A 13,145-nucleotide genomic window follows, 5' to 3' on the forward strand; every position below is an offset into this window, starting at 1 on the left:
TGGGATCAAAAGTAAATTTTTGTCCAATACTTTGGTTTATGTATAAAATCCCTGCAAAACCAACGACATTCCCATCAGCGCGAGCTTTGTGTTTTAATCAGCACATGTTAGCGTGCTAAAACGGTGAACTAAGGTGTATTGTCGCTGTGAGCATGTTGTCATGTTAGCATTAGCTTTTTAGCTCAAAGTGCTGCTGTATCCAGGCCTCACATGAATATGTAAAATATGTCTGTATGTCTTTAAGATGTGTTGAAATGTTTATCTTTTATTAAGATCTCAAGCAGCCTTTTTTGTTGTTGTTATTTGCTGATTTATTTGCATATTACTGGTTTGCTTTCAATTATGCTGTCGTCCCCTGCCATCTGTGTGTGTGTGTGTGTGTGTATAAAAGGAGTTTAACTTCTTTCTTGCAGAAAAAGACCCACTAAAACACCACATCCACCTCCAACCCTCCACGTGGCCTTGTGGGACTTTGGTGCCCCACTAAGCCACAGATATGAGCTTTCAACGCCAGTCTGGCTGTGATCACACTCCCCTGGAATTCCTCGGTTCGCCAGCACTGCCAGTCCTGATTATCGGTCCTTTCACAGCGATTACATTTTTCGTCTGAGTGATTGCGGAGTTATTCTGGTGAGGAGGCTTCCAACCACACTAGTCAATGAAACATTTGAGGATTTCAAGTTTACGTTTGGAGATTAAGTTCTCAGGCACGATGAAATGACTGTTTGCTGAGTGTCTCCTGAGTCAGACACCGTATGTGTTAAGTTTCTCCTCTCACCTATTAGAATGTGATATTGCAGAAGCCTGTAAAGACTGGAGAGCGACAGACATACAGCAGGTGGAAAAAGAAAACTTTCCCCAACTCATCCCCAGGGTCATGCACAAAGACCCGCTGACCTCGGGAGGAGATTGGATGCTGGAATGAACATCCTCAGCCAACGCGCCCGTAGGTCTGAATTTAAGAGCCGCTCACCATAAAGCACCGTGTTGAATTATGGGGGATTTCGGGCCTCACTCACCCGCAGGTTGCAGGTGAAGGTGAAACATGTGAGGAGTTGAGCTCACATTTGATTTGTTGACAGTAGAAAACAGGTCGGCGTGTGATAAATAGCGCCTAGCGAGGAAAAAAAGAAACGTGTGCCAAAGTGAGATGTTAATCAACTGAAAAAGACACATTGTGATGATTCATCGTGAGGGAAAAATAGAGAAATCATGTCGTGTTTTAACAGAACGGCCAACTACGTAGAGCTTTGATCAGCTTGATGTTTCTTATCTCAGAAATATTGACATTAAATGTAACATTTTTAAGCATCTATGGAATACAACTCTACGTGTGCATCAAAAGACATCCACACCACATAGGAGAGCACAGTCTACTTACACACTCAAAGGTAAGGAAAAGACACTTAGTCTTCAGAAAAGCAGACATTTGTCCTCAAATATTCTCATACCACATATGAAATGTGTCGTTTTAGGGTACTGAACGGATCTTTAAAACATGTTTCCAGTTTATAAATGCAAGTGGAGATAGAAGTGGCATTTCCACTTTTAGAATAGAAGTAAAGAAAGTTCTAGAGTACAAAATAAGGAAGCAGATGCTCCTAAAATGAACATCTACACGAGACAAACTCTTTATTTGCTTACTTTTGGATTTAGAGAAATACAAACATAGAAATTCCATTTATTTCTATTTTTTATAGTTCTTCATTTGTTTGTTCTCACTTTCTGTTTTTATTTGTATTGTTTATTGTCCTTTAAATGCACTTTTAATGTTTTCTTATCGTCATGTGTTTAATATATTTCTATGACCCTGTAAAGCTCTTTGAATTGCCGCATATCTGAATGTTGCTCCGTGAATAAAATTGCATTGCCTTTGGAACTCTGTAATTCGCCCCTTGTTGTTTTATGAACTCACATATCAAGCCAAGTGCTAATTGTAATCTTTTATAACGGATAAGTGCCGAGAGTCGGCAGCCAACCCGTGACTCACTGCTGCAGCTGCGGCGCAACAATACTTCAAAGTTAAAGTTCTTCTCTTTCATGTGGTACACCTTAATTCTTTGTCCAGCACCTATCCTCTGCATGAAGTCCAGGAACAATGAAGGTGTGCAGGAACAATGAAGGTGTGCAGGAACAATGCAGAATCAATGAGGGGCAACAACCCGAAATACCCTCTGCTGTGGTGTGAAAGTTTCATCCTGATAGATTCAAACTAAACCATGAATGTGATGGGACGAGGTATCAGAGGAATGTGTGTGAGTGTGTGTGTGTGTGTGTGTGAGTGAGTGTGTACGTGTGTGTGTGTGTGTGTGTGTGTGTGAGAGTGTGTGTGTGTGAGTGGTATACTCTACCACCCGGTACCATCCACCTCCCTGGTTTCTCATTGGCCAAAACTCATTAACAGTTTAATGAGTACAAGTTGACTCTGCAGGTCAGAGTGGCGGCTTTATCAGCAGGATAAGGTTGTGTGTGTGTGTGTGTGTGTGTGTGTGTCCATGTGAATGTAGCAATGATACTCACCCAAGATATTTCAAGTATCACCCCCCCCCCCCCACTCCTCCTGTTGAAAGATGACTGTTAAGATGGCAGTTTCACAGAAAACATCGAAGTATCGACATATATTCACGTCAGCTACAACAGATTCTGATAATGACAGAAAACTAAACAAATGTAAATCTCCATTGGAACTTTTTAAACCTGAAGTATAATCCAGGTCTCCGCTGCCCGCCTGTGTGCTCAGTATGTAGCTGGAGGAGATATTTTACTTGAAGGCAGAATGAGTATTTACCTGAAAAACAATGTATGGACGCATACATATAAGTAATCCCTCTCTTATTGGAGATAAAACTGAGCTGAATTTCAGGAGCAGGACCACACCTCAGCCACTCGCCCACTTCCGGCCACTCCAGCAGTCGGTTACCCAATCATCAAATGACGCTGCGACACCCGTCCGCCAAGGGCGCGTCCTCGATGCAGCTCACGTCTGAGCCACCGCAACGCCGTGGCTTCTCGTTTCCCATTCCAGGAGTTCAGCTGCAGACACCCGTCCAACATCGGTTCGGTCACATCCAACGCCATCTTTTGACCCACGAATCCTCACTCGATCTTGCTGACCAGCGCACAGGCTTATTTTGGGGGTTCTGCAAGGCCCGGGAGCCGCAGTGGATCCTCAGCTAAGCCTCCCCCAAACCGCATCAGGCCAAATCTCCATCAACCATTCCTCAACACTCCAAACAACCGACGAAGGCTCGCTCCGGCCGAGGTGTGGGCCTAAGCTGGTGAATTACCCACTAGAAGTGCGTGGCGGTGTCTGTATCTGTAGAGACCCGACACTATCGGCGAGCGTTTATCTTAATTCGCTGTGTTTGAGGCCTTTCTGGGCGTCAACCGCTATAAAAACGTATCGATCCTAAGTACGCATTCAAACGGACCAAAAATACACAGCGCCGGAAAAAAACCAAAAAATATTGCAAAATGAAATGCTAAGCGGCCGAAGCTCATTCACAAACGAGCCATTCACCCATCTTGTTTTAAGTTGTTTTTTAAGGTTGTGTTATATATTCAGAAGAGTTATTATATTATTTGACCTGTGCCCGTGCACCAGGAGCTGACACCTCAGGATTTAGATCGCCTCTCTTTTAACCAAACCGCGGTAAAAGTGGCGTGGAGGCGGAGCCACAGTTGAATGTTGTGTTTACAAACTGCAACCGCCAAATCCTCATCATACAACACCAAGCAACGATACTGCATTCAAAGTCAACAATAAGTAATAATAGATATATTTTATACAAATATATGAAAGGTGCAGAAATGTACTTTAAGATTGTGACATTAGGTTATTATTAATGAGTAATTCATGCGTAAGCAGCTTTGTTATTGATGTAGCTTGTTGAGGTAAAGCACATTTTTAACTATTTAAAGGGGAACTCCACCAATGTTACGCATTGAGTTCAGTTTACTCATCACCAGGAGTGAAAACAGCTGCACATCTTCTGTGGGTCTGCAGGGAGCCATCATCAACACGGTATCTCAATTTGGGCTTAATCGCAAATTGAATTCAAACTAGTTTATGACGGTGGACCTTAAAACGCAAAATAAAGAAGCCAAGGAGTTGCATTATGGGAAAATGTAGGATCCAATGTTTTGAGTGTGAAAAGTCAGGATGTTTCGGTCTCTGCAGCATTGATTTAGACTTCTTTTTTCACAAATCACAACATCCAAAGTAACTTATTACGACAGCTGTCGTGCAAAAGTAGGGAAATAAATATTCCCCGCTGAACCGTAAAGAAGTTTAAAGGAGCAAACTTGTTCCTGTTAAAATCAATTGTTAACTTCCTGAATTTAAACCGTTCTCCTTCAAAGAGCAGATGTTTGTGTGTGTGTGTGTGTGTGTGTGTGTGGGGGGGGGGTTCAACGATCCCTCTGACACGCATACCGATGCTGCTGACTCACCTGGTGACTCCCTGTACAAAACAACCTGCATCCCGTTTAACTGTTCTACTGTGATCCTGTCAACACCCGCACCTGTCCTCTCTTTGAACACGCGTGTGGCGTGTTTTTAACATGTATCACTTACAGCAGGAGACGGGCAAACACACACAGACGTTAAAATACCCACACTGACACAGGTAGAGAACATGGGGGGGATTAATGGTGTTGACTTTGGAGGGGATTAGGAACAGGGAGCGGAGAGACTGCTATGACTGCTATTACGTCACTAATACTCAGGTTACATTCACTTTATTCAAATGACAAGATGTTTCTTTCATTTTCCACATACGTCTCATGTGTTTTGAAACACATTCTAGTAGAAAAAAACAACAAAAAACACTTTAAAAGTTTTTTATGAGCAGAAACACAATTTTTGTTGTTGAAGTGGCTAAATCTGTGACTTTAAGTGCTACAAAATGTCTGCTGTGTCGCGTGCATACATGAGGCTTTACTGATGCCAAAGCACACAATCTGAAACTCGTGATCAGAGGAGACCGGTGGCGCTGGTGGGAGGGTGAGAGAAGGACGGAGAGTGAAGGGGGATGAGAGACACAACGAGCCCGGTGATGGATGCCAAGAGTGAGACGCAAAGACAGACGTGCCTCATGCTCCTGTTCGCCGGGGCTGAACATGGATTTCTCTGGGATCATTTAAGCCTCCGGGGCGAAAGATACTCCAGCGAGGAGGAGGAAAACTACAACTGATGGTCCGTGTTGTGCTGGAAAATTCCACCACGGCCTTTGTCACCTGTGTGTCTGTTTCTCTCAGACTTTCTTAGCTGTGAGAAATAACCAATTAAAAAGTTTTCAGGACGTTTTAATTCTCCCCTAGAGTCAGGTTTAGACATAAAGGAAAAAATAGACGATGACTAGAAAAGTTCACTCAGTAGAGTGCAGATCTCCTCCAGCGCCTTTACAATCTCAAAAAAGTAAAAACGTATTAAAATATACGTTGCACAATTACAAAAAGTTATTCCTCATTGTTTTTCCCGTTTTCCTCCGAAAGTCCAGCTACGCGTGTCAATTTACACTCGTTACACGTTTACAGTCTTTTCAAAATAAACTACCGTCTTCACAGGAAACAACATAGTTAAGTTTAGGCAACAACACCAACTTAGTTAAATTAATGAAAAGATTCTGGTTTGGGTTAAATGTAGTTGTAGGCGCTACTTAAGTACGGATGTTACGTGACAAATAAACTTCAATAAGTTCACGAATTACACTCGACACGATCAACGATCTCCTCGAGGAAACAGGTTTTCGTGGTTTAAACTAAACTCATAAGCCTGAGTTCTCTAACTTCTATACAGGCGACGCTCTTGTGCGACTTTACAAAACTCCAAATGTCGTCCAACCCGGTCCTGAAAGCCACGGCCACGGCTCAGTTCGACAGAGCGAGGGAGGAAAAGTCTAGACGGCTGCACTTACGGGGATCAAAAGGACAGAGGGGAGCGGGAGGTGAAGGGTCAGAGGTCACTGCCAACCAGTGGCAACAAAAGAACGGTGACTTTGTGTGAACAAAACAGCCAGACACAAAGGCCGGAATGTTGCACAAGCATCGAGTGCGTTGAGGACGAACGATCGCCTCTCTTTGTCTCAATGAAGGTCTCGAAGAGTCTCATTGTATCGTCACATTGAGGCGTTTTGACAAAGGGGCTGCTGGACATCAATTGCACAATACCCATAGATATATATGGGAAGTATGACGCCGGGACAAACCATGTGAGCAGTTAGTGACTTAGGCATCAAGTGCTTGTAATGAAAGTTCTACATCCATTTGTCTTGAATAAGAAAGGACGTGAAAAACCTCTGACAGTAGAGCTTTATTACACCGACAAGGTTGATTTGACATTACATAGGAACATGTACCTTCAGGATTTCTTATGTACAACAACATCATACACACACACACAGAACAGACAGGCTTAAGAACAGACAAAGTGGTGGAGTCACATGATCAAAGAGACTTTGGAGCGAGATGCAAAACCCCACACACACAGATCCCAATGCGACCCCGTCGCTATAGTTACAAGATGGCAGTGGTTCCTCTGGAAAACAAAAGATTGATTATGTGGCTTTGCTCATTGATCACTTTTCACTCACTTCTGGTCGTCAAATCTAGACCAGACCTAAAGAAGAGGCTCATAATCGATACAAAAATATATAGTCCAGCAATTTCCTCTTGTCATAGCAAACATTCATACCTGTCCGTCAATGGCCCGGTCACATCAGCAGCCACTCAGATAAAACAATAAAAAACATAATCTGCTCCACAAAGCAGACATTAAAGGGGGCTTTGACCTCAGCAGACATTTGGAAGTTTTAGCACATTCGCGACAAATTACCTTTGTATAACGATTCAAATTAAAATTGTATTTCTGTTAAAAGCAGCCATTTGTTTCCTTTCATGTCAGGTAAATATGAAAACTGTTGAAAGTTGCTTGAGTCGTGTAGCCCATCCTCGTACATCACTTCAAGAGAATGACCTGACGGAAGCAAACCTTTTATACATTGTATTATATTTCAGTCACAAGTAAATCTGATCAAATGCCTCAAGTGATGTCACTGGAGGCGGCCGTTACCAGCGGCTCGAGGCTAGTTTAACAAGCCGGTCGGCGGTCAAGTTGCATTGTGGGTAACGTAGGCGTCAGTTTTTCACAAGAAAAAAAAAAGGAATGTGTTGAACAGGGCAGTCCCGATATCAGACGTTCACTCCACGACTGTCCCGGCCCCAATAATTCACAATAACAATATCATTGCGATATGGACAGAAAACGTTAACATGTAATGTTATTCGTCAAATTCATCTTTGAATTTGGATCGTAAAGTTGTGATGCAAAAATGCCAATTTTACAAGAACTTACGAAGTTGTGAATGAAGTGTTTGCTTTTGCAAGAGACGCAACATATTTTGTATTTTGTGTGCATGTCTTTGCTTTTATATGTTTACATATTGTTGTTGATGTTGACTGTGACGGAGCAGCAGATTTTCATAGCGTACAGAAATGAATGGAAGTTAGTGGCTGCCTGGAACGGAGTAAAACCTGTTCAGCATGCTCTAAAAAAACTAAACAAAAAGATCAACAAAAGTGCAACTTTTACACAAGTTGTGGTTGAGAAGCTAAAACTTTCAAACTCACTGGTACGGCCCGTTAACACAAACATATTCCGTCGTCATAAACATACAGTGATATACAGCTGATAGTTACATAACAACGCTGAAGCCAGATGAACACAGGGACCCTTTGAGGTCAAAGTTTAACATGAAGTACTTCGTGGAATTTTGACCAAAAGTTATTTAATGAATGAAATGTTGAGGATGAACTTGTGGGCGTCTCGTTAAAGGAACTTCCTTCGTCTAGGGATCCGTTTCATACAGATGTAGCATGTTCTCTGTCAATAAAATGCATTGTGTGTGTATGTTGTCACTGTTTTGACACGATGGCACGTTTCAGAAAACAAAACAAAAAGGAAATTAAAAGATGCTTCTGACACTTCTCACTCTCACTTCTCACTTTTTTTTTTGCCCCTCCCCTCAAGCACATCAAAAAGCTAATTACACAAATAAAGCATCCAGTGAACTGCACACGGGCAGCAGGTTTTGGTTATTTTCACATGCCACCTCACACCTACACAGCCCTTCACCCCGTCACCAGCAAAACCATCGACCTCCACAGCGCCTTGGTGTTCCTCACCCAGACGGCCGCCGCAATCTATCAAAGCCGGCTTCGGGAGGAGGTGTGACATTTTCTACGCGACACAAAGCACGGCCATGTGTCAAACATTCACATTACACAGACAGCGGGGGGGGGGAGAGAGAAGGTCCAAGGCCCACCTCCACCCAGAGAGGAAAATCAATCCTTTCCGCGAGTGGGCGCAGCAGTCGATGACATCTTTTTTTTGGGGGTGGGAGAAGGCGTTTCCCCGCGTCGTGTAGCCGTCTTGTTGAGGACGCGGGACGGCTGACCTCACGCTCCCCGGGGGGTCAAGGAAAAGTCGATAAGTTCGGCCCTATAGTTGACGGTGGACCCTGTCGTTTGGCGATGCTCGAGAAGATCATCTATGTACATTGAGTGAACAGTCAAAGCTCCAAAAAACTGTGTTTTTCCTCAGCATCCAGTGTCCAGTGTTTCACAAGTGCATACAGTAGTTCTTCATCACTTCACTGCTTTCTTTCTCAGTTATGAGTCTTTTTCCACCTCCACTCTCCACTGTTTCCCCTCTCAGGTGCAGCAGTCTCGCTTCACGTTGCAAAAGAAGGCGGACTGGGCCGGCAGGGACGTGGAGTGGTCGGGTGAGGAAGACGAGGAGGAGGAAGCGGTGCGGTTGGCGACGGTGGTTGTGGAGGAGGTGAGGAGAGACGGGTAAGGGCTCATCTTCTCGATGTTGACGTAGGTGGTGTTGAGCAGGACGTAGTGCTCCCCGCTGAAGCTGGAGAAGATGGTGGAGATGCGCGACACCAGATCGGAAAAGGAGGGTCGCCGCTCCGGCTTTGGATGCCAGCACTCGATCATCAGGGTGTAGCTGGAGGGAGAGGAAAGGAGTTCAGAAATTCTCAAATTTACCCTTTTTCAGAACGTTACACTATTTTATGCACTATACAACTAATAAGTACATCAAAAAGCTGAAAATGAAAGGGGACATATGCTGATTTTCAGGTTCAGACTTGTATTCTAGGTTTCTACTATAACATGTTTACATGCTTTGATGTTCAAAAAACTCTTTATTTTTCTCACACCGTCTATCTGAATATTCACTCTCTGCCTGAAACACTGCGTTTTAGCGCCTGTCTCTTTAAGACCTCTCTCCCGATAAAGCCAGCAAAAGTCTGCTCTAATTGGTCACAATTTTCCAGTCTTCCACATCTGCGCTATTTCTATCTGCTGTTTCACTCGGGATATGTTTTGACATTTTATTTTGAATTTCTTCACATTTTTGTGGCAGCATTCTGTTTCTCTTGTAGAGCTTTTTCCATGCAACAATAAATCGTCTATTAGCCACTATTTGAACCCGGAAAACGGAATGGCTTTTTACTGTATCAGAGGGGCTTCATTCTGAAATGCTGCACTAGATATGAATAGTTCACTTCACCACTCAGTAGTCCTCAAACATGCTGTAAGATGACAGAAAACGTTAATATGTTAACACCTCTCAGGTGTAGTGCGTGCGAGGTGAAAAGGTCTTTATTATTTCAACGTGCCTCGAAGATAACTTTCACACTGACTATCAATCAACAGAACTCTTGAGTCTCTGATATTGCGTTCGTGTTTCCCCCCCCACTGACTTGGCAGACACCCTCTTCATTGTTGAGGATGAAGAAGAATGGGTCCATTACCACACGTCCGAGGTCTCTGCCAGCGGCTGCTATCACGAGACGCCCCGTGAACGATTGGAAGTGAAGGATTGCGGGAATGTTTGCAGACGTGCAGATCACCCCCTGATGTCTCTGTTTAACTTACAGCTGGGGAACATTGGGCCTCTGCCTCCCTCACCTGAACACTCCCCTCTAATATGCACTCACTACAGACACGCAGTGGACCTCGTGGCCTCGTGGTTTAATGGATAGACAGTTCAGCGAGTGCTGTGGTGACACTGAAACACTTCCCTGTGATTTGATATTTGGTAATAAATCACTGTGTGTTTTGCTGCTTTCGTTTCTCGTAACATAGAGGTTGCACTTGTCGTCAGGTCGTGGCGGAATTGTTGTCGGCAGATTGCGACTGAAGTTCGGTTCAGAGCTGAAACACTGCAGTCTGGTTTCCACAGCACGTCAGGAGATCACTCCTCTGGTGGGAGCGATGTGTTTTCCTACGCTGTGAGAAGAGTTTGCGTTTACTCTGCTCACGATGCTTTGTAATGTTTGTACACCACTGCTGCTTTTGTGAGTCCGCGACTTGCAGGAAGTCGGTTTCGTTTGTTTCGGCCCGCTACAACGGTTGTAACGGCGACGTTACACGTAAAAATGGCCGCCGCTCTGACCCACAGCTGCGATGAGACGTAACGCTCGACGGCGAGTGAGCTTCAGACCATTGATGGACGATCTCAACTCGAGTGGTTTTTATTTATGACTCCGATTGCTTATTCTGCTCTTTCTTTCACCTCCGCCCGTTCCCCCTGCTGCCCTTTCCTGACTTCAGACTGTAGCTCTTTCCTCGTGATGTGTTTAAGTGCAGCTCTACAAGTATATATCACTCACACTAAACGAGCCGTGGCACTGTGCTGGAGGAGGCCAATGACAGGTGAGTATGTATGTATCAGGGGTCTCCAACCTGCTTTTCCTCTGAGAGCTAATCTGACAAAATAAAAGTGTCGAGAGCTGCACATAGCACCAAGTAGTACATCTGAAATATAACTCTTGTCTTACTTTTATGGTGCTTTAATAACGTTTTTGGTCACCGCAGTCATCACCTCTCTTAAAATCACACCATAGGCGAAGGGATGTTTGTGTTTTGTCGGGATGTGTGCCACTAAATAAAGTCTTTGTTGCTGTACGAGCTTTGTTGTACTAGCTTTGTTGTGCTAGCTTTGTTGTGCTAGCTTTGTTGTGCTAGCTTTGTTGTGCTAGCTTTGTTGTGCTAGCTTTGTTTTCAGCTCTTCTACCTTCTCTGTTCGTAGACCGTATACAAGAAATGGACGTAGCCATCGTCAATGCTGTGTTGAAGAAGACTTGAAACTAGAGATTGAGACATAAACTCATGTTTACAATGTTTACTGAGGGAATAAATCAAGAGAGAAGTAGAGTCATTCTCTCATAGACTTCTATACAACCAGAGGAGTCGCCCCCTGGTGGACATTAGAGAGAATGCAGCTTTAAGACAATTCCGCATCAGCTTCACTCGGCAGAACCGGAGGTTGTCGCCTGGATGTAACACAGACTTGAAAGCAGCATAACTCGTTAATTGACAGCTGATAATCATTTATATATGTATATATATATATATATATATATATAAATAAAATTATTTTGTGTCAGAAGGGGTTGGTGTATCTGTGAGTTTGATTGAATGGAAGTTTAAACGAAGTGACTTTGTGTTATCACAGAAACGGGTAGCTACTTGTTGGAGCCCCCTGGTATAGATATAAGTGTGTGTGTGTGTGTGTGTGTGTGTGTGTGTGTGAGGACACTTACAGAGCGTCGGGGCAGAACTCGGGCTGCAGCAGCCTCCTCCCCTGCAGCAGGAACACGGTGATGTCAAAGGAGTTCACGTCCGAATAGGGTGGAGCTCCGCGGGTCATCAGTTCCCAAAGCAACACGCCAAACGACCACTACAGGGAAACACAAGAACATGAACTCCCACTTCTGTCCTTTCACTGTCGTCCTTTAACTTTTATGGAGTTATTTGCATCACATCGTTTGTTGTAATGTAAAACAAAAATTGCCAAGAGCCCTCACCACGTCTGACTTGGGGGTGAACTTGTGCGTCTGCAGACTCTCCAGAGCCATCCACTTGACGGGCAGCTTGACTCCGCTCTTGTTGTGGACGCTGTAATATTCTTTGTCGTAAACGTCTCTGGCCAGGCCGAAGTCTGCCACCTTCACCGTGTAGCTCTCATCCAGCCTGTCGGGGCGAAGAAGAAGTCACTTTTCATTATTCTGGATTCTATTCTTTCTGTCTCTGTTATTTGTTCTCATCTCCTCTACAGCATTATGTTTTTCTGTATTTGATGAAATATTGCAATTTTAAGTTTAGTTTTGGTTGCTTTTGCTGACAGAAGCGTTCGTCATGATGTGTTCAAGGATCCTCGTAAAGATGAAAATCTGACGATTCTGACAGTTTTTTTCACAGCTTCTGGCGATTGTTAAAATAAAAACGTACTTTTCTATCCCGTCGGCGGGTTTTGGGGCTCATAGGGTTAATTCTGTTTTAGTCTCATCCACAGTGCCTTGCTGTATTTATACTGTAGAATACACTCATGTGACAGATAGATGTGAACTCACATGCAGTTCCTGGCAGCTAGGTCTCGGTGGACAAACTTCTTGCTGGCCAGATACTCCATCCCACTGGCCACCTGCAGCCCGAAGCCCATCAGGTCCTTCACTGTCGGGTTCTGTTGGTACAAACTACCATCAGAGGACTGGGGGACAAACAGCTGACTTGCTTTGACATCATTTCTATTTCAACGTCATCTACGTAGAATGTACTGTACATAAGTTTTACAAGTTCTCCACAGTATGTGTAAATGTCTCAATATGCATTTCAAGAGGCTGTGAATAAATCAGAACATGCATGCGTCTATCTCGTGTACATACATGTCCTTCATCGCGGATAAAGTTGCGCAGGTCTCCGTGCTTCATGTAGGGCAGAACCACCAGCGGCGAGCCCTCCGGCGGAAGGCAGATTCCCAGGAGAGAGAGGACGTTGGCGTGGCTGAAGTCCTTCATGATGATCCCCTCCTTCAGGAACTGGGACACCTCTTCCAGATCTGTGATGCCTTCATAAAAAAAGAAAAAACAAACATTAACAATTTGTAGATGAGGAAACGACGACGGCGTGTTCGGGTCATTGAGGGTGAAAAGAATATATATATAAACTACGGAGCCCGGGGAGGGGGGTAACATTCAAATTTAAGCTTTGAGAAAATAGTTTTTTCTTGGAATTTGACCCCCATCCGACACTGTAATTATTTTTTTTCTTTTCTACCTACAATGGCCTGA

At 44.0% G+C, this 13,145-nt stretch overlaps 1 protein-coding gene across 1 annotated transcript in view; it reads right to left on the minus strand.

Annotated features, from left to right (window-relative positions):
• Positions 1-6,312: 6,312 nt before the first annotated feature.
• met (MET proto-oncogene, receptor tyrosine kinase) overlaps positions 6,313-13,145 on the minus strand; it is a 64,591-nt gene continuing 57,758 nt past the window's right edge. The window contains exons 17-21 of the mRNA XM_079289337.1: positions 12,741-12,922; positions 12,429-12,538; positions 11,883-12,048; positions 11,619-11,755; positions 6,313-9,013 (exon numbers count right to left, since the gene is read on the minus strand). Of these exons, the coding sequence (XP_079145463.1) occupies positions 8,713-9,013; positions 11,619-11,755; positions 11,883-12,048; positions 12,429-12,538; positions 12,741-12,922 (896 nt within the window). The 3' untranslated portion in view covers positions 6,313-8,712. The remainder of the gene's footprint in view (positions 9,014-11,618; positions 11,756-11,882; positions 12,049-12,428; positions 12,539-12,740; positions 12,923-13,145) is intronic.

Source organism: Melanostigma gelatinosum, assembly GCF_949748355.1.
Source record: "Melanostigma gelatinosum genome assembly, chromosome: 1".
Lineage (NCBI taxonomy): Eukaryota > Metazoa > Chordata > Actinopteri > Perciformes > Zoarcidae > Melanostigma > Melanostigma gelatinosum.